The 21,766-nt window shown below is 41.7% G+C and overlaps 1 protein-coding gene across 1 annotated transcript in view; it reads left to right on the top strand.

Annotated features, from left to right (window-relative positions):
• Nucleotides 1-4,640: 4,640 nt before the first annotated feature.
• Nucleotides 4,641-21,766, top strand: part of ccnjl (cyclin J-like) — a 72,063-nt gene continuing 54,937 nt past the window's right edge. The window contains exons 1-2 of the mRNA XM_073067721.1: nt 4,641-4,900; nt 7,603-7,813. Coding sequence (XP_072923822.1) covers nt 4,784-4,900; nt 7,603-7,813 — 328 coding nt within the window. The 5' untranslated portion in view covers nt 4,641-4,783. The remainder of the gene's footprint in view (nt 4,901-7,602; nt 7,814-21,766) is intronic.

Consider the following 21,766-nt stretch of genomic DNA (forward strand, 5'->3'; position numbering starts at 1 on the left):
AAGATCCTTTCCCATAGTGAATACTGAAGCAAAGTATTCATTAAGAATCTCTGCTATCTTCTCCGGTTCCATACACACTTCTTCACTGTCACACTTGATTTGTTCTATTCTCTCACATTTTATCCTTTTGCTCTTCACATACTTGTAGAATGCCTTGGGGTTTTCCTTAATTCTGTCTGCCAAGGCCTTCCCATGGCCCCTTCTGGCTCTCCTAATTTCATTCTTAAGCTCCTTCCTGCTTGTCTTATAATTTTCTAGATCTCTATCATTACCTAGATTTTTAGAACCTTTCATAAGCTTTTCTTTTTTTCTTGTCTAGATTTTCAACAGCCTTTGCACACCACGGTTCCTGGACCCTACCATCCTTTCCCTGTCTCATTGGAATGTACCTATGCAGAACTCCACACAAATATCCCCTGAACATTTGCCACATTTCTGCCGTATATTTCCCTGAAAACATCTGTTCCCAATTTATACTTCCAAGTTCCTGCCTGATAGCTTCATATTTCCCCTTACTCCAATTAAACACTTTCCTAACTTGTCTGTTCCTATCCCTCTCCAATGCTATGGTAAAGGAGATAGAATTGTGATCACTATCTCCAAAATGCTCTCCCACTGAGAGACCTGACATCTGACCAGGTTCATTTTCCAATACCAGATCAAGTACAATAGGGATATCTGCATATTGTGTCAGGAAACCTTGCTGAATTAACAAACTCCAGCCCATCTAAACCCCTTGCTCAAGGAAGACGCCAATCAATATTTGGGAAATTAAAATCTCCCACCATGACAACCCTGAACCATCCAAGTCTCTGCAATGGCCACAACATCATAGCTCCAAGTACTGATCCACGCTTTAAGCTCATTCGCATTGTTCATGATGCTTCTTGCAGTAAAATAGACACATCTCAAACTATTGGTCTGAGCGCATCCTTTCTCTATCACCTGCCTATCCACCCTCTCGCACACAAAGCTTTCTCCATTTGTGAGCTAACAGTCACTTCCTCTGTCTGTTCAGTTCGGTTCCCAACCCCCAGCAATTCTCGTTTCAACTCTCCCCAATAGCCATAGCAAACCTCCCTGCCAGGATATAGGTCCCCCTCGGATTCAAGTGCAACCCGTCCTTTTTGTACAGATCACCTGCCCCAAAAGAGGTCCCAATGATCCAGAAATCTGAATCCCTGCCCCTTGCTCCAATCTCTCAGCCACACATTTATCCTCCACCTCACTCTATTCCTATACTCAGTGTCACGTGGCATAGGCAGTAATCCCAAGATTACTACCTTTGAAGTCCTGCTTCTCAACTTCCTGCCCAACTCCCTGTAGTCTGTTTTCATGACCTCCTCCCTTTTCCTACCAATGTCGTTGGTACCAATATGTACTATGACTCAAGGGCTTCTACAGATATATTAAGAGCAAAAGGATTGCAAGGGACAAAATTGGTCCTCTGGAAGATTAGAATGGTGTGGATCCAAAAGAGATGGTGGAGATTTTAAACAGATTTTTTTGCATTTATATTTACTGCGAGACAGACATACAGTCTATAGAATTGAGGTCATTGACTCTATACAGATCACAGAGGAGGAGATGTTTGCTGTCTTGAGGCAAATTAGTGTGGACAAGTCCCCAGGGCCTGACAAGGTGCTCCCTCAGACCCCATGAGAAGCAAGTGCAGAAACTGCGGAGGCCCCGGTAGAGTTTTTTGAGGAAGTTACCAGGAAAGTTGATGAAGGTAAGGCAGTGGATGTTGTCTACAGAGATTTCAGCAAGGCATTTGACGGGGGCCCGCATGAGAGGAAGGTCAAGAAGGTAGCAGATTGGATTAGACATCGGTTTGCAGAGTGTGGTAGTAGGTGGTTAACTCTCTAACTGGAGGCCTTTGACTGGTGGAGTGCCTCAGGGATCGGTGCTGGGTCTGTTATTTGTCATCTATATCAATGACCTGGATGATACCATGCTTAACTTGGTCTGCGCATTTGCGGAAGACACCAAGATCGGGTGTGTAGCAGTTAGTGAGGAAAACTGTCAAAGCTTGCAGTGGGATCCTGACCAGCTGGAAAAAATGGGCTTGTATCCAGAGATACCGGCCACGTGACATATGCACTGCCACCTGGCTGGTCGGAGGACACACTACATGCCAATCAACATTTGGTCCCGCCCAACTAATCAATGCACACCTAAACTATTGGTCACCTTAATTGGATTATCTCGCCCAGCCCCATGCTATAAAAGGTGAGACTTGGCCCTGGATTGGCCTCTCTTACAGACCACCTCATTGAAGGTAAGTGCATTGATTTATGTTTGGGAAGGTCTATCGTTTGTCCTGGTAAGGGAGCCGCAGCTATCCGAGGTCAAGGGGGATAGCTGTTGTAGTGTTTTTCCCTTGTTCTTTGTTTGTGTAACTGTACCCTGCCCCCACACTGCTTCCTGTGTATTGTAGTTGCTTGTGTTGACCCGACTTCTCCTTGTAAATAAATTCCTTATTATTAAAACTGTGTGTGTCCAGGCCTCTACTGTTGAGACTCAAAGAACCAGTTATTTTCCATCACGACAGGGCTGAAAAAACAGCTGATGGAATTTAAGTGTGAAATGTTGAACTTTGGGAGGACCAACCAGAGTCGGTCTTACACAGTGAGAGATTAGGGCACCGAGGAGTGTGGTAGAACAGAGGGATCTGGGAATACAGGTCCATAATTCTTGAAAGTGGCATTACAGGTTGATAGGATCATAAAGAAAGATTTTGGTATATTGGCCTTCATAAATCAATGCATGAATCCAGGGACTGGGAATTTTTGGGCAGAAGGAGATGTACCTGTGCTGCAGTGTTCTGAGTGCATGTTGTAGGGGTACAACAATTCACAGAACTGCTTTCCTGAAACACGTCCACTCCTTCAGGTGGAAGCAAAAGATCCTATTATGGCATTTCACTTTCACTGACCAGCTCATTTCCAATCTCCTCTCTAGTTATGGATTTTTATGTCATATCTATGAAGCTGATTGAATGTTCCCGAGATAGCACCTCATCTTCTGTGATTTGATACATCACAGCCTTCTGGAATTCGTTCATCTCCTGCCACCTTATTTCTCTTACATATCTTTTTGCAGCTTACCAGTCTTCACCATGTTTTTAAGCCAGCACCACTAAGACATTCATCACATCTTTTTTTTCTGTTTTCTTAAAAGAACTTGACAAAGAAGATGCACGTAAACCAATAATTCATGCCAGAGACAAGGAGCAGGAGGAACTCAGTGGATCAGGCAGCATCTGTGTTGAAAAATGGTCAGGCCTTCAGGTTGAGGGCCCTACATAAGGCCATAAAATATAGGCAAGTCTGGTCCACCATTCAATCATGGGCTGATCCAATTCTTCAGGTCATCCTCACTCCCCTGCTTTCACCCCATACCTTTTGATGCGTGGAAGGTAATAACAGTAACAATTCAGGTAAAGATGAAATATTTATATTTGCATAAATGATAAATCTAGAATAAAAGATAGACAGGTGCTAACCAGTATAAAGAAGGAAAAGGTGTGGCAAGCAATAGGCAGATCTAAGTAAGGAGGAGTGATAGGCGGGTAGCAGAGGGAAGAGAGGAAATAGTGAGAGCGGCTGGAAGCTAACAGCTGGAAGTGACAAAGGTCCGTAGATGATAGAATCTGATCAGAAAGGGAGGTGGAGCATGGAATCACATAAGGGAGGTAGGGTAGGCAGATAGGATCAGCAGGGTGAGGAGACCCGGTGAGGGGAGCGCGAAGGTGATAGTCAGATGCTATACTCGATAGGCAGCAGCTTTCAAACTCTTCCTCATATCCATTCATAGACTATGGCCACGCCAACGACCATCAGACCGCTATCTCCAATGCCGTTGAAGACGACATTACTTTAGGAGAACTCGTCTTCACGGCCTCTTATTTGAACACTACCACAGTTCTTGCTCTACTCTTTGTCTCCATCTCTTTATTGTGACAATCTTTCAATCCAAACGAAGGGTCCCGAGCGAAACACCGCCCGTCCATTCCCTTACACAAGTTCCCTGACCCGCGGAGTTCCACAAGCATCTTGTTTGATGTTTCAGATCGTTCGCTGACCTGCTGAATGTTTCCAGCATTTTCAGTTTGCATAACAAATTTCCAGCATGCGCAGATTAAACAATCTTTCATTTCTATTCTACGTTTTCCTTTTCTAACATTTCCCACTTAGCGTCGCTTCTCTCACAAATGCTGCTTGACCTTTCTGCTTTCAGTATTTTTAGTTTGTACAAATTTCAAGTATCCACGGTTGGAAAAAAAAGTCTTTCTCGGCAACATTTAACTTCTAACTTTTCCCAGTTAACATTAGCACTCTCTCTCTCCACAGACACTGTCTAAACTGTTGAATTGCCTGAGCATATTCTGTTTACAATGGACAGACACCACTCCTCGGCATCCTCGACCTACCCCTCTTTGGACCCACCCACGTCTCTGGCCCCGCCTAGCCGCGCCTGTGACTCCGCCCCTCGACTGTACCTGTCTCCCGGTGGCCCCGCCTCGACCACGCCCCTTCGCCGCCCCCCCCCCTCCGCCTCTACCCCTTTCCCTTGGCCCCGCCCCTCCAGCGGCGTACCCTTTGGCGCATGCGCAGTGTCTGCCGTTGGGCGGCCAGCCCGAGCTGCAGCCGAAGTCCAGGCGGTGGTCCCTCCGGCGTCCGTGCGTCGCCGGCAGCGTCCTCTGCGCCCTTCTCGCCGCCACTCGCAGGGGGTGGGCGGGGGGGGAAGGGCGGCCACCCCATCGCCCGGCCGCTGGCGGATGCCCGTGCGCTCGGATCGGAAGGGTCCCTTTGTGTGGATGGGAAGGATGGAGCCGGAGGAGCAGTGGTGGAAGGGGCAGCTGGCCGGCGACATCCACCAGGCGCTGAGAGTAAAGGTCTGCGCTTACACCTCGGCCGGAGGGCGTGGGTGGGGGTGGTACCGGGTCATCGGAGCGGGGCCCGGCCCGGCTTGAGCCAGAAGCCGGGTGAGGCGGCCCGTTATTATTGAGGCGCCTACACCCCCCGCCCGAGCCATTTAACTGTCCCTTTTGTTCGGTGCGTCTCTTCGAAAAGTTTCACAACTCGAGGGTTTTTTTCTCTTTATGCCGCTGAGAAGGTGCTTGATTCCCTTTTTTGTTGTGTTTTTAAAAAGGAACTATTTAAACCCAGTGCTTTTCCCACTCTGCTGCCAGTTGTTTAAAGTCCTCTGATTGTTTTCGTTTGGTATGGGTGAAATGTTATCGAGTCGTTACTCGTGTTTTATTGAAATAACAGACGTGTCCCTGTTGCGCTTAGGTTTATCACCGATCAGAATTCAGAACTTTTTTGTTTTTGAGAACTCAAGGTAGTGACATTTCAAAGCACGTTGAGTTCAAAATCATAATAAAAATATGAGCATGATGTAATGTTTCTGGTGGAATCTTTGGTACAACTGCAAAATGGTGATGTTGGGGTCAACAACAATTTGATGTCATAATACTGGTTACTGGCTTTTAAAAATAAGAACACCAATTTCCCTCAAGTTCTTAGAAACTTTTGATCTCTGCTTGTGGGTGGTGTTTAAAAGCTTAAATCTTAAAAATGATGAAGCTGGCTCGACAGAGCTCCAAATTGGTTGTTAGAAGTATGTAAATAACTCTGTTTCAAGATTAAGCATTTTTTTAAAAATCCACGTTGTTCCAGATAAGTATTGGATATTGATGAAGCCATTTTTGGCGAAATGAATATTGAAATATTGTCTGTTTTATGTGAGTCACTCTCCCCCCTCTAAATTTAATTGGATGCTACTCAGCAATTTTTTTTATCTTTTGTTGTCCAAACAATACCAGAGCATTCTGGGTTATCATGTTTGGTTTTGGACTCAATTACTGCATTGAAATCCCCCTTGTCAGGACTGAAGTAAGAGTGGAATGATTTCAGAATCCGGTTTAATATCACCAGCAATGTCGTGAAATTCATTGACACTGCTGCAGCAGTACATTGAAATACATGATAAATATAGTGGAAAAAAACTTAATTGTGTGTATATGTAGTGCAAAAAAAGTTATTTTAAAAGTAGTAGCGAGGTATTGGGAAGCACATCTGCAGTTGTTTCCATGCCAGTGCTGGTTTTTTAAAGAGGAAGCCTCTGTTGTAAGGGGAGTTTGAATGCCATTATATCTATAAATTAACATTTACTATTTTTGCTGAAATGTTGCTGTTCAGTTCTGTTAAGAACTGTACCTTCCTTCCACCATGTGTGAAGTTATGGTTCTTGTTTTGGTGTATATATCCCTATATATCCCTCATATATCCCAGTATATGAGCATTTTCTTTGATATTTACGAACGTGTTTAGATACTGTGCATTTCCATTCTTTTTGAATGCTGCCCAAATTGTAGGTGTGGCATCGTTGTAGGTAGAATAACCTTTCTGTTTCTTTGTTTCTGTACATACCAATTTTATGCTTGTGTCTTAAATATCCATATATCTGTTACTTTAGCTAGAAAAGTTGCTGACATTCCTCACGGGAAATTATGAGTAAGAAACCAACATTTTCAGAACAATCTTTTTCAGAACAATCAAGAGATGGACGTTTCAAACTAGAAAATGATTTCAAAATTGCTTAAAATAAATCAGGCCAAATCAAATATTCACCATATTGTAGCTCATGTTTTGAAGACTGTCTGGGTGCAACTTTTGTTGTAGGGCAGTATGAAATTTTCTGATTCCAATATTTACTCAGCTTTAAACAGAACTACTTATTTGATTTGTAATTGGAATAAATACAAACTTGGTGAAACTTTTAAAACTCTGGAGAGCAAGTTGCCAAATTAGTTATTTTAGTTATTTAAATAACAATCTGATACACTTGCATCACAGGGTTTCTTCCTCTGATGTATAATTTTCAAATCTGAATTTTCCTGAGGGGGATATGTTACTTACCTGGTCACTTTTGAGATTCCAACTTGGTTCTTGAATGTAAACCATGAGGAAAGTAAAGTAGGAGCAGCTAACTGTTAAAACAACAACTATCAGTTTGGCACATCTTTTTAACCCACCAGGAGGTCTAAATGGGTGACAGAATTTGAAGAGATGCTGGAAAACAATTGGAAGGGGGTCAAATGGCAAGCGTGAATTTTTTTTGCCCTGTTAGGTGTGATTGCAACAGTTGGACTGCTGTCTGAAATGTGGCTTTTTATTTACATTAATGAGGGTCACCTGCAAGCATGGAAGTTCTGGCTTCACCAAGCTCAGCATGCAGCTGTTCATTCATTGCCAAATGTGGCATTTGACACAGGCTCTGAAAAGCCTGGAGCTTACTGGAGCGTGCCCTGGTACTCTGCTTGGGGGTTTGTGCACTGTTTTTATGTTGAGGTTTCCCTACCACAATGACACACCTCCCAATGACTGGCTGTGCTTTGCAATTTTTTTTTCCTTCCTTGTCTAAATCCTATGCTGACAACTGTTCTGTATTTTTTAAAATTGTACTTTGTTGCTAAGCAGCCAGACCTTACTAGCAGGTGGTAAGCGAGAGTTTCTAGGTATTCTTTCTGTCAAGACGCACACACTTGACGCTGTCTTTTCTTTTCCCTGCTCTTTTGCATTGTGTGTATAGGAACTGAAGCTGCCTGTCTACAAGGCTCATTCACCACAGATTGGCTTACGCCGCTATTTTGCTGACCTCCTCGCCATTCTGAGCAATCGCTACCAGCTATGCCCCACAGCACGTCACCTCGCTGTTTACTTACTAGATCTCTTCATGGACCACTACGATGTTGCAGCAAAGCAACTTTATGTCATTGCCCTTTCTTGTCTCCTCCTAGCTAGTAAGTATGTTTCTTCTAATTGGGCTGAGTTAAGTTTTAATTTTGAAAATCGTTCCTGCGCTTTGGAACTACCATATTATAAATCTGTTAATTTATAATAAAGAAGCAGTTAATCTGTGTGGATGATGCAAAGAATTTTAATTTCAAATATATGCCTTTCATGAGCAATTTAAACATGAATGTATGATATTGGAGCACCTAATTCATTTTGAGAGCCTTTAAACATAAAGCTACTAGTAGCTCTAAGATTTCTAACCTTCTGGAAAACGAGGATCTTCTTGTTTAAAAATTTATAACTGAGGTTTTTCAACTTTTTAAACTTGGTTTATTTTGTGCAATGGAGTGACTGCTAATTTTTTCCTTTAGCAATGGTATGGTAGCAGAAGTAGTCATGTTCAATTATGTTCCTTTGCCCTTTTAACCTACGTTTAAGAGGTATTTAGACAGACACTTAAAAAGACAAAGCATAGAAGGATATGGTCCTAATATGGCTAAATAGGATTAGTGTACATAGGCAAAAAAAAGTCGACATGGATGTGGTCGGATAGAGGGCCCGTTTCTTTGCGTGCAACTGACCCTAACCAGCGCTTGCATTTTATGGGAAACACTGTGACATCCAATCTGTTGCATTATTTTGGATGTATTTACATTGCAGCTACCAGACTGACTCCAGTGGCTATGTTTTTCTATCTATGCTGTTTGACTTCTGTTAGAACTTTTAATCATTTAGCCGAGGGAATCGGCAAGCTTTGTGTGCCATTGGCAGAGCTGTCTACAGAAAACACTCTAGGTCCAGTGTCTTGAGCATTCTACAGTGAAATTAAATCAGGTTAGCAGGGGTTTAGATTATCAGCGCAGTGTTCAAATCGATTTACACCAACAATAAATGGGTAATTCAAATGGCTACCTTTGTGCAATTTGTAATAAAAGGTAGTAAAGTCAGGAGAATTTAAAATCTGGTTTGATATAGTATTATCATTACACTCTGCTTGAACAATATTCGTGCTATGATTCATGTAAAATGCATAGAAATTGGCTTATGTTGAAAATTTTTTGAAAATTGATGCAATCATTTTGAGATTTATGGGGAAAAATTTGTTTTGACTGAGTATCTGGGTTTTTCTTGCCGTCTTTTTCCTCAATTGCTCACCTCAGTCTCATCTCCACCCTTCTTAAAGTTATGTGCTTTATGCATGGAGTTATTCTATAGTTTTTAGCTCTTTTGTTGTCCTAAAATTTAGTCTATACCTATGTGTGGACGTGGGTTATGTGTCAGGATATTTAGCCACAGTAACAATTTATTTCTTGATCTTCCTAACGTCCTTCATACAGCTGCGGACATGGGCCAAGCTTTCCTAATCCAGTGCTTAAATGCTTCTGTCAATTTGGCCTTGGCTCAAAATCAGAACATTCTGGGTTTAAGCCAAAATTCAGAGTTTTAATATAACAATAATATAAATTAACGCTGTGACACTGGGGAAATGCCAGCTTTGCTATCTTTTGAATTAGATAAGCCTGTGGCTGTTTGGGTGGACAATATGTTCCTTCAGACTTCTGGAAAAAGAGTAACTGAATTTCTGTTAGTTTAGCAACTATTTCTAGCCAATTTGCTCAAAACGGATTTTTTGATTTATCTCATTATCATTGCAGTTGCTTGCTGTTCACAAATTGGCTATTTGCATTTTTCTCCTTTAGAATATTGATTATACTTCAAAAAGTACTGGCTGCACAATTATTTGAAATGCTTTGACATGAAAGGTGCTATAGAAAAGCAAGCTGTGTGTGCTTTTGCTGTACTTGGATGTAGCTAATTTGCACAAACAGGGAAATAATAAATTAAGAGTTTTCTAATCTTGTCCCAACAGTTTCCTGGATGCCGTTGCTTTTACTCAAAAGTATTTAGGCAGAAACATCAGTCTATTGAGTGGCTTGCAAAGTATTTTTAACATTTTGTTACTTTAAAAAAATCTTTAATTTTAAGAAGTTATTTTTAATGATCATTTTGCTTATTTGTAAAGATTTGCAGGATTGAGACTCGTGTGGGAGGGCATAGAGAACAAGAAAGTACTGTGGAAATATTTTCTGATTTTCTGAATTTTGAGTAAAATTAAAAGGAGATAATATAGAAATCTGTCATTAATTGTAAGAAAATAAATTGTAATTCTGTATTTATTGATTTATTTGAATAATGCAGCATTTACACTTTTTAATTAGTGAAAGGAGGGAAAGGAAACAAGAATAGGCTATATAATTTGACAGTATAATTGAGTTATGTTTATATTGGGAAATGTTTTTTCAGAAAAAATTTTAGAGGGATAATTCAGTTGAAGCAGTTTAGTTTCCTTTTTATCATTATTTCAAGCTTAAAAGAAAATATTACTTTTTAAAAATATTTTGCATTAATGCCCACTTAGCAATTTTTGTTGTAGCAGTTTTCACCAATAGCATTATGTCCTTCCCGGCATCTGAGGAACCGAGGAGCCGTGCATGCTGAAAGCAGTGTGTGGACAAGGTCATTCTAAAGAAAGTCAGTCAGATTTATTGTTGTATGTACAAGTATAGATACTGATGCGAGTAAATTTTTCATTGCGCATTACAGGGACATAGCATCACAGTTGATAAAGCATTCAGAAAGGGGAAAAAACAAATTAAAGATATGTCCAATTTTTACAAGAAAGAGCACAATTGGTACAAAAACGATCAATTTTTGTGCAAACTAGTGATATGGGTTGGTTCACGAACTTAATGGTTGAGGAGAAGTAACTGTCCTAGAACTTGATGGTGTGAGTCGTCAGGAGTCTGTACCTCCTTTCTGACTGTAGCTGCAAAAACATAGCCTGGATGGTGAGGATCTTTGATAGATGGGTAACATCTGTTTAGTATGTATTACCAATAGTGGAGAGGGATGTGCCTGTGATACATTGGGCAGAGTCCATGACTTTCTGCACACTCTCTTTCCTGTGCATTTGAATTGCCATACCAGATCATGATGCAACCAGTACAGTGCAACTATGGAAGTTGGTTTGTCTGGTGACAAGCTGAAACTTCTTAACCTGCTACGAAAATAAAGATGCCTTTGCTTTTAGCACATTTCTACTGTTTAATACTGGTGGAAGAAGAGGATATGATTATAATTCTGAGATAACAATGACAGAAATTCTGATGTAATTCTCAGAGGTAAAGGGCTTGTCATTTTTCAGCCCATATCTACATTGACATCTATGTATTTACATTAACATTGTAACAGCAGCCAGCCTTTTGACCTCCTTGAACATGTTTGGTCATTTATCTGTTTCTCCTGTATATAATCCATCATGCCTGCTGACAGAGTGGTTCGTGTACCTCCTGTGTTTTTTTTAAAAAAGTTGCTTCCAGACTTTAGTTAATGGTCTAGTTTTAATTTAATGTTACTGGATTTCCTTACTAGACCAAGTGTCTACTGAGGAGAAACTCCAAGAGTCACCTTTGCCCCTCCTCCTCTTCCCCCTCTCCCCCCAACCCCTCCAGCTGTTTCTGAGTTACATTGTTAGTTTTAATGATATTGCTAACAGGAAATCCATTCAGCTGAGAGATTCAAACAACCATGCCATTTTGCTTTTGACACCTTCTATATCTGTCATGAAGATAGTAAGTCGCGGAAGAATAGTTTATGCAAGCCTTCCAAGTTTACTCCTTTCTTAAAACTTCGTCAGCAGGCAGTAGACAAAGTGGTCATCACAACTAAATTTGGTCCTTGGATAGTTTTCAGGTAGGATTCATAATCAATCCATCCTAATTGCCTGTTGATTCACTCTGCATCTTGATGGAATCTGGCTCTGACCGGTGCCTTAAATCTTATTCCTACATTGCAGCAATGCATTGGATAAAACAAAAAAAGGGTATTCAATATAGCAAAAAAAAATAGTAGGAAGGTAGAGGATTGGGAAGCTTAAAAACCCACTAAGAAGGCCACTAAAAATAATGAGAAAAAAGATTAAATATAAAAGTAAGGTAGCTAATAATTTAAGAGGATACTAAAAGTTCTGTTAGATCTAAAAGTAAAAGACAGTAATGGGGATTAAAAAATGGCGGCAAACTGAATAAGTATTTTGTGTTTGCTGTGGAGGAATTTCAAGAGAGTCAAGGGGCAGAAGTGAGTGTAGTTGCAATTAATAAGGAAATATGCTTGGGAAAATGAAAGGTCTGATGGTAAATAAGTCACTTGATGGAATATATCCCAGGCTTTGGAAGGAGGTGTCTAAAGAGATTGCGGAGTCATTAGTAATGATCTTTCGAGAATTATTAGATGCTGAAATGGTTCTGGAGGCTGGAAAATCATAAATGTCACTCCACTCTTTAAGAAGGGAGCGAGGCAAAAGAGAAATTATAGACCAATTAGCCTGACTTCAGTGGTTGTAAGATATTAGAATCCGTTATTAAGGGTGAAGTTTCAGGGTACTTAGCCCAAAGTCAGTATGGTTTTCTCGAGGGTAAACCTTGGCTGACAAATCTGTTGGAATTATTTGAGGAAATTACCGGCAAGATAGACTGTCATCACTGAACAAAGCCACTGGAGAGATGCAGCTGGTAGATACAAGTCTTTATTTGGGACCACATGAGCTGTCAGGTTTTGGAGTCACTCAAGAGAGAGGCTTCCCTGTCCAACATTACAGCATCATGTTAAGGAACAATGGTAATGGTAACTTTGGTTACAGTGCCTTCATAATGCTTCTTTTGAGTTACAAGTAATTTTCCAAATATCTCACTCAAGATTGCCTGTTAATGATTGTTGCCTGAGCCGTATTCATGTCTATGCAGAATCTTAGGTCAATGGGGTGTTAATTGCATTCATGCATTTGCAAACATATCAGTCAATTGGGTGCTTTCTGGCCTGCAACTAACTCTAAAATGCAGCTCCAGGAAGACCATTGCTCAGACTGGCATTTTGAATTCAATCTACATCACATCTGAATCCATATCCAGCTGTTTGCTGCTGAAATTATTTGCTATATTTCATATCCAAAATATGCCCAAACAGTCCCTCTTCTTGCCTCTGCTGGACAAAAATCTTTGTTCTAGGAAAGGCCAAACTCAAAGGAGGATCTAATTAACGAGGGCAGAAAAAGTGCCCCGTACTTCAGAACCCCTTTCCCAAATTACCTATCCTAACTCTGTGTATCTACGTTTATGCTGTCATCTCTGATGCTACTCAAAGCTGTAAGCAAAGACTGTTCTAAAATGTTTGACCAACTGACTTTAATATGCAGCGCTGTATGCCTTTTGCTTCCTTCGTTGCTCATCAGTTGCAGTTTAATCATGTTCATCTTTGCCCCTCTATCCTCTGATCCCTAAACCTCAGCAATGTTTACTCTCTGGTCAGGGGCACCAGCAAAGTAAATGTATCAGGCTCACAGGGAACACTCCATGTCATGACAGGATCTTGACAGCTAGTCTCACACCCTCGTATCGATGTACAGGAGGGGTGAGGGTGGTCTCTCTTTGAATGACTGCAAGGACACCTCTCTAGAGCCCCAACTTTTGGACTCTGCAGTCGATAACTGGCCCAACCACTGAAAGACCCAACTCATTTGTATTCACTCCCCATTCAGGCTGGGGTGACTGCATTCAGATGCTGTGTGTGATTTCTTCGTTTCCTCAGTATGCCATGCCATCGAAGTTGTCTGTCTCTGTTCTAACTCCGATTCCTACCCATCTATTTAACACAATTTTTTATTCTAAGCTGTACAACTACCGGTAATCATTTACCTTCAACAAGCAGCGTTCATTACAGAGTATAGTTATTATACTTTAACGTGCTGTTCACGGCTTGCTGTCATGCTCTCTCTGTGTCTTCTGCTTGTACACCAACGCATCTCATTCATCCAGAGCACCACCTATGGTTCTGTCCACCTGGGAGTAAAGCCTGTTTTCTCAGCTGGCTCTTACCGTGACTTGGTCACCTGGCTCTGGGAGGACCGCCTTCTCTCCCTCGGGCTCTCTGATCTGCAATATGTTGCTGCTGCTTTGCTCGCTCCTTCAGTGTATTCCTGTCGTTCCAGTGGTTCTTTACATCTCCATGTAATCTTGCTAAATTGGCAATTGTAGTTTCTTCCCATACACTTGTAATTTCTGTCACTTGTTCTTCCGCTGCCCTGCTTGCACTGATGTCTGCTTCCACTGGTTCCCTTTCTGCTCCTTTCTTACCCCTTTCTGGTGAGCCTTTACTTACCTCAAGCAACTGTGGTACTTCTAACAGCTCCTGACTTTGTTTGGCCCCTCCCCTCATGACCTCCCTGTCCCCCTTTCTCCTCTCTCTCCCCCCCCCCCCCCCCCCCATTCGGGGCTGCTGTCCCGCTGTGGGCCATGTTAGCTTCTCTGTGGGTCATATATGTTCCTGTCCCTGTCTTGTTCATGTTGTTTCTTCTTTTCCTGAGTCTGTGATGGCACCTGCCTTGCACTGTTCCCAGGATAGTGCCTTCATTGTTTGGGCACACCCAAAAATCTACAAGAAGGTGCAGTTTCTCAATCTCAAGTACCTAGGGCTGACTCCTCTCTGCCTTCATTGTTTCACCTCCTGCACCAGTAATATAAATCACTTCCCCAGTTATAGGCAAGAGTAGATCAGTTGTCAACACTGGCAACCCCATGTCTGCTAATATTTCACATTTCCTATCCCCTAATAAGCCTCCAGTGTATATCTGTGGATGTACTAGCAATGGAAGCTGCTGTCAGACCTCACCAGCTCTATAATTTGGTCAGTAGTTCAATCAGAAAGAGAGCGCTCCTGTGGATTCTGCCTGCTTTAGTGATTGGTTCTCATGTTTTGTCCTCAGGACACAGCCTCCAACCATGGCCTGAGAAGCTGCAGCTGTAAGAAATCACCTCCACCCTCCACCTATTCCAGCAGTGCTTTGCTAGGGGCCTTGATTGCTGGCACACAAAGCAAGTCCTGTGTGACGTCTGTTACGGATTCATCAACAATAAATATCTAAGTGAGGCAGGGTTTTTATAACAAATAAAACGTTTATTAAACACTGAAAAACAAACCCCCAAAAGTAAACAAACAACTAACACAACCGGAAATCAGCTGCTGTGCAGCAGCTTAAACAGTTCTTAAAGGAATAAAGCAAAAACAGTTCTTCAAAGTAGTACTGCAGAAGTTCAAAATGCTTACCGTCCATTGAAGGAGAGACTTTTTAGACGATTTAAATTCTCTTTCACGTCGTGTTGTTGCGGTTCCCAGTCGAACTATACTTTTCCCAGCGAATTTACGAAGATGAAAATGAAACAGCTTAAAGGTACTGACCTTTCCTTGGCAAAACTGTACCCAACCCTTTCTGCTATTATTGCAGGGGTTAACACAAGCACAGCCAACGAATTCCTTCCGAATGAGGATCAAACAAGGACAAACCTGTTTCACTGTTGAAATCGACTTCCCTCGATCTTTTAGCTCCCAAACTCTAATCTTCACTCTGTACTGATTTCTAACTGGCAGTATTGTAACGAAACTGCTGGTAATGACTTTTTAAACTTTAGGCAGAAAATAAAACTCCACCTTCCAATGAAACTGCGTCATAATATTGGACCACGCAGTAGCATGGAGTCAAAATGGCAAATCCAGCCTCGAACTGCCCCTCCTCACGGAGGGGTCCTCCTCTTATACCCTGTTGGGAAAAAAAGCTGTCACATGACCTATACTGGCGGGAAAATGATGTCACTCCACCATCGCAAGACCACTGCCTTAAGTCCAGTATAGCTTCAACACCACTGTCACGTGACAAGTACAAGATACCCCCCGGGTACGTAACCCGTCACAGTAGCTACAACCACTACAGTTACTTTATGACTCCTCTTCCCCCTTATCTAGTCTATCTCACCGCCTATGATACTATCGCAGAGTAGATCGATCCTACCACTATCCCCAAATCTGAAGCTTCATGGTGGGCTGAGTTATTGGTCATCCATCATCCCCTTGATTATCCAACCCTGAATAGTTAAGACGCTTAGTATTTGCGTTCTGCATAATTCAAGGCTGGCTCATCAGCTTTCTGAACCACTGACATTTTCATTCCCCAGTTACTGTCACCTCCCCCAGTCGCTGCCTCACTTCCCCTTTAAAGAAGCAGCATCTCTCTTCATTGCTGGTTTTCCCAGTAGTCTCCCATGTACCATTCTGCACTCCCTGGGCCATACTGTCCCACATATTCCCTGGACTGTTTGATTTTACTTGCACATGTGTATCTTTGGGTGCATCTGGTGAACTTCAGTCATTTCCTCAAGCTTGCGCCAGAGTTCTGCATTCCCATGGGCAACTTTATGCGCGGGCAGCTCTGACAAAGTGCTCTGCTTCTCCCCAGGGCTGATGGGTTTATGTATGGCTTTAATCAAGGTGGAGGGCTGGCTTGCGACCTGATTTTGCCAGACTTCGATAGGTGACATCCTGCTGGATGGGTATAACATATCCACCCTAATTCCCACTCTGTGGAAAGTATGGATAAATATTAAACATTATGTACTTAAAACCACTGCCATCTGCCACTTGTGTATGTCTGAACTCATAATGCCTGTTGTATTTAAAGCCATTACACCAAGGTTACAAATTTGTTCTTAAAACACACTGCTACTATACAATTTCACTAAATGAGTATACACGCACCCCACTAGCATCCCGAATGGTCAGTAACCGCCCTTGCCCTGTCTCACCAAGTTACACAAAAATGTCATCTCTTACATCAGCACAAGCTCATGTGCACACGCCACACTACTTTTATATCTACCAGTTCAGCTCTCAACTGTGTTTGTGATACTTTGTGATCCTGCATTCACTGGCCTGAACAGATCCAAATGTGAGTTCTAATCTTAGAAATACATATCAGCTTAGACTGCTGAGATTGTTGGCCACGTGATAGGTAATGAATGTATCCTGGAAGAGCTGCCAAATGTCGTTACTGTTAACGAAGCCACCAGAGGGATGTGGCTGGTAGATATAAATGTCTTTATTCGGGACTCACGTGAGCTTGACAGCCTTTGGAATTACTCTAGAGAGAGAGAGAGGCTCCCCGGTCCAACGTTACAGCAGTTTTATATATGAAAGAACAAAGGTAACAGGACAATTTCTATAGTTACAATGCCCTCATAATGCTTTTTTGAGTTACATATAATTCTTCAAATATCTGGATCTTCCCACTAACTCACCCAAAATGAGTGTTACAAACAAGAGAAAATCTGCAGATACTGGAAATCCGAGCAATACACACAAAATGCTGGAGGAACACGGCAGGCCAGGCAGCATCTATGGAAAAAGCACATTTGACATTTTGGGCTAAACCCTTTGGCAGGATTGGAGGTAAAAAGCTGAGGAGTAGATTTGAAAGGTGGTGGGGGGGGGTGTGAAGGCAGAGAGAAACACCAGGTGATAGGTGAAACTACCATTCAGGGACCCAAACAGTCCTTCCAGGTGAGTCCGGTGTCCAATACTGTGTTCAGTACTCCCGGTGTGGCCTCCTGTATAATGGTGAGACCCGGCATACATTGGGAGGGCACTTCACCGAGTGTCTACGCTCCATCTGCCAGAACAAGCCAGATCTCCCAGTGGCCACCCATTTTAATTCTATTTCCCATTTCCATTCCAGAATGTCCATCCATGGTCTCCACCACTGTTGGGATAAAGCCACAGTTAGGTTGGAGGAAGAATACTTTATAATCTGTCTGAGTAACCTCCAACCTGATAGTGTAAACTTCGATTTCTCAAACTTCCAGTAATGCCTCCCCCACCACCTTCACCACTTCCCACCCCCTTTCCCTCTCATGTTATCGCCTTGCCTGCCCGTTGTCTCCCTCTGGTGCTCCTCCCCTCCACCCCTTTTTTCTTCCATGGCCTTCTGTCTCTTTCGCCAATCAACTTCCTAGCTCTTTGCTTCGTCCCTCCCCCTCCAAGTTTCACCTGTTGCCTGATGGTTCTCTTCCCTCTCTCTCCCCCCCCCCCTTTCAAATCTACTTCTCAGTTTTTCTTGTGCAATCCTGCCGAAGGGGTTCAGCCTGAAATGCTTGTTTCATAGATGCTGCCTGGCCTGCTGAGTTCCTCCAGCATTTTGTGTGTGTTGCTGAAAATGAGTTTTAGTTATCATTGTCTCTGAGTTGTATTGATGTCTGTGCAGGTCAGTGGAGTGTTGATTGCTTTCATGCATATGCAAACATATCACAAACACGAGAAAATCTTCAGCTGTTTGAAATCCAAAGCAACACAAAATACTGGAGAAACTCAGCAGGTCAGGCAGCATCTATGAGTAAGAAAAGTCTTGGCCTGAAACGTTGACTATTTACAATACTTAGTTGGTTGTTGTTGAAATTAATTTTGCTGTATTGCATCATCAAAATCTGCCCTAACATAGAAAAAGGAGAGTCACTGGATGTTTGTTTAGATTTTCAGAAGGTCTTTGACAAGGTGTTGCACAGGAGGATGCTAAACAAGGTAAGAGCACATGATATTACAAGAAAGATACTAACATGGATAGAAGATTGGCTGACGGGTAGAAAGAAAAAACTGGGAATAATTGGGACTTTTTCTGTTTGTCTCGCAGTGACTAGTAGTCCCACAGGCGTTGGTAATGGGTCTTCAACTTTTCATGTTATATCTTAATTATCTAGGTGTCGGAATTGTTGGGCCAGTAGCCAAGTTTGTGGATGATACGAAGGTAGGTGGAGGAGCAGGTAATCTACAGAAGAACTTGCACTGATTAGGAGAATGGTCAAATAAGTGCCAGATGGAATACAGTATAGGGAAATGTAAGGTCATACATTTTGGTAGAAGGAATAAAGGTGTAGACTGTTCTGTAAATGGCAAAAGAATTCAGAAATCGGAAATGTAAAGGGACATGGAGTCCAAGTGTAGCATTCCTAGAGGTTAACTTGTAGGTTGAGGTGGCAGTAGGGAAGGCAAATGCAAAGTTGCCATTCATTTGAAGAGGATTAGAATGTAAAAGTAAGAATATAATGATGTAGCTTCAGAAGTTTTTGGTCAAATCACATTTGAAGTATTGTGAGCAGTTTTGGGTCCCATACCCAAGGTGGTAGGTTCACAAGAATGACACTGGGAATGAAAGGGTTAACACAAGTGTTTCTTGGTCTGGGCCTGCACTTGCTGGAGTTTGGAAGAATGAGGAGATCTCATTGAAACCTCCAAATATTGAAAGGCTTGGATAGAGTAGATATAGAGAAGATGTTTAAATAGTGGGAGAGTCCTTAGACCAAAGGATACAGCCTCAGAACTGAAGGACGTCTTTTCAGAACAGTCATGAGGAGGAATTTCTTTAGCCAGAGTTGTAGCGGCCAAATCTTGAGTATAAAGCAGAGGTTGATAGGTTCTTGATTAGTAAGGGCATCAAATATTGCTGGGATTTGAATTGAATTGAATTCGCTTTATTACTTGCATCCTTCATTTACATGAGTTAAAATCTTTATGTCACGTCTCAGTCTAAATGTGCAATGTGCAGTATATAGTAATTTATAATAAATTGTATGTTAGGCAATATAACATAGAAATACAATTGTGTCAGCATGAATGAAGCAGTCTGATGGCCTGGTGGAAGAAGCTGTCCAGGAACCTGTTGCTCCTGGCTTTTATGCTACAGTACCGTTTCCCAATGGTGGAGAAAGAGGTAGAAAGAGTTAAGAGGGAAAATAAATGACCCACAATCAAATGCCAAAGTAGATTTAGTGGTCCAAATGGCCTAATTTTGCTCCTATATCTTAATGGTCTTATAGATAATATGCTAAAGCAGCTCGAGGTTTCAATTCAGTATTGTTCGAAAATTCCACCTGATACTGTTTTTTTACCTTTGGAATATCCAATTTAACAGTTTGTCTGTTTTGTTTGCTAGAGTCTCTCTCTGAACGTCTCAGCTGTGCAGGTGGAATATGATCAGTTATTTTTCCGAACACCTGTGCCCAGAAGGCATGTTTCTAGAAATATCAATGTTTCCATGTCTCCCCATGCTTTGCAGGTGGGAATTGGCTTGCTTTTCAGCCTATAAAGCCAGATGACAAAATGAGTCATGAGGAAGAGAGTCTGAAAAACATTATACACATTAAGTGATGGGTAAATAAATGGTGGATGGATTAAAATTTGAGGAAAGATGGGTTTATTCATTGAGGTCCAAAGAATAGGGAAACAATATATTTAAATGTTCAAAAGCTAGTAAATGCGTAAATACAGAGGGATTTGGTAGTACTCGTACTTGTAATACAGGATGCTTCATGCAGACACAGCAGTAAATTAAAAGCAAATGGTATGTTGGTCTTTATTGTAAAGAAAAACTAGGATCTTTTACTGAAGCTATGCAGTGTTTTAGTCTTGCCACCAAAGGATGATGAGCAGTGTATTACCCGGGTATCAGAGGACAGCTTCAACAGGTGTGTTAAGCCACTCTCAATATGTGAAAATAGCATTTACCCAATTTCATTCTTAGAGGACGTAATACCTATGTTATGCTCAAAAACTGGTGTAATGAGGTGTTGTATGTAGATAGAATTTCCTGCAGTGTAGCTTTACTGCATTGACTTGGAATGTACATTTGTGGAAAGATTTATTAGGATGTGTTATGTTTTGTAAATCCAGAAGCTAACCAAAAACAAAGCACAGGAGACGGTTAACTTGTGTCTGCTTCATTTTACTTTAGTGAGGCATCCACTTATGACATAGCGTAATGATATCTTCCATTCATGTACTTTTACTTATCACTTGTAATCAATTATGTAAATAAAGAATGCTTAAACAAGGTTTACAATATTACTAAAATATATTATTACACATTCCTTACAACATCATTCCTATTAAAAACACACATAAATAAATTTGTTTTATTAGAATTACTACATAGATATCCCCAACATAGTCAATTTTAAATTGTTCCATTCAGGCTTAAATATTTAATTGCTGTGGAGGATTTCTTACACTTGTGGGATAACACCTTTTCTGACCTGGGGGTTGGGGTGGTGGGGGAAATCACTCTGCTAGCCAGGAGAGACTTGTGGCTGTGAAACAATATTAGGTTCTAGGGCCTCCTCTGTGGTGGTTGTAGGAGTTGATTCTGGGTCTGCAGGAAGTTGTTCTGACAACTCTGGAAACCTTTCTTCTCTAACAATTGACTCAGCCAGGGCAATCAGGACATATTCTGGGATTGAGAAGCACTGCTTTTGGTAGCATCTGGGTGGGTTGACATCCCAAATCGTGCATGGTAAGCTGCTCAATTTGTTGATCTATCCCTGGACACCAGACAACGTTTTGAGCCAAGACTTTCATTTTGACCATGCCTAGATAACTGGCATGTAGCTCCTCAAACACTTTGGCTGTCAACTTGGTTGATCCAACATCTCCCAATTGCCACAAAGCAGCCCCTGTCAATGGTAAGTTCATCCTCATGCTGGTAATAATGGGGATCTGGAATTTTTGTCTATTCCAGTCATTTTGGGTAGCCATGTAGACCTGAGGCTTTATGGGGACTTTTCTGGATTTCCTTTGGATCATCTGTTGTAATAGGGAGACTTTTGATTGCATGGGTGAGAATGCATTAAGAGGAGTGTCCACTTTTGTCAATTTTTCAGACATTTCCTTTCCCCAGGGTAAACACGATAATCCATCTTCATTTTCCATGATTAGTCGTCCTCTTGAATTTGACCTTGGAATTGAGACCTCCAGGAAACAGCCCTTTACTGCAATCATGCTGCTGCTGTTAGTGGAACACCTTTCTGTGGATTGAAAATAGAGACTGGTTGATGATCAGTAATGAGGGTAAACTCTCCCATGCAGGTACTAGTTGAAATGTTTTACACCCCAAACCAGACTCTTGTCAGTCATAACTTTTCCTCTGTAGTGGGATGGGAACATGATGCAAATGCTGTGGGTGTTCACTTCCGTCACTCATAACTTATGACATACTGCACCTGTACCATAAGGTGAGTTCTCACAGGCAAGCT

Source organism: Hemitrygon akajei, chromosome 15, assembly GCF_048418815.1.
Source record: "Hemitrygon akajei chromosome 15, sHemAka1.3, whole genome shotgun sequence".
NCBI lineage: Eukaryota > Metazoa > Chordata > Chondrichthyes > Myliobatiformes > Dasyatidae > Hemitrygon > Hemitrygon akajei.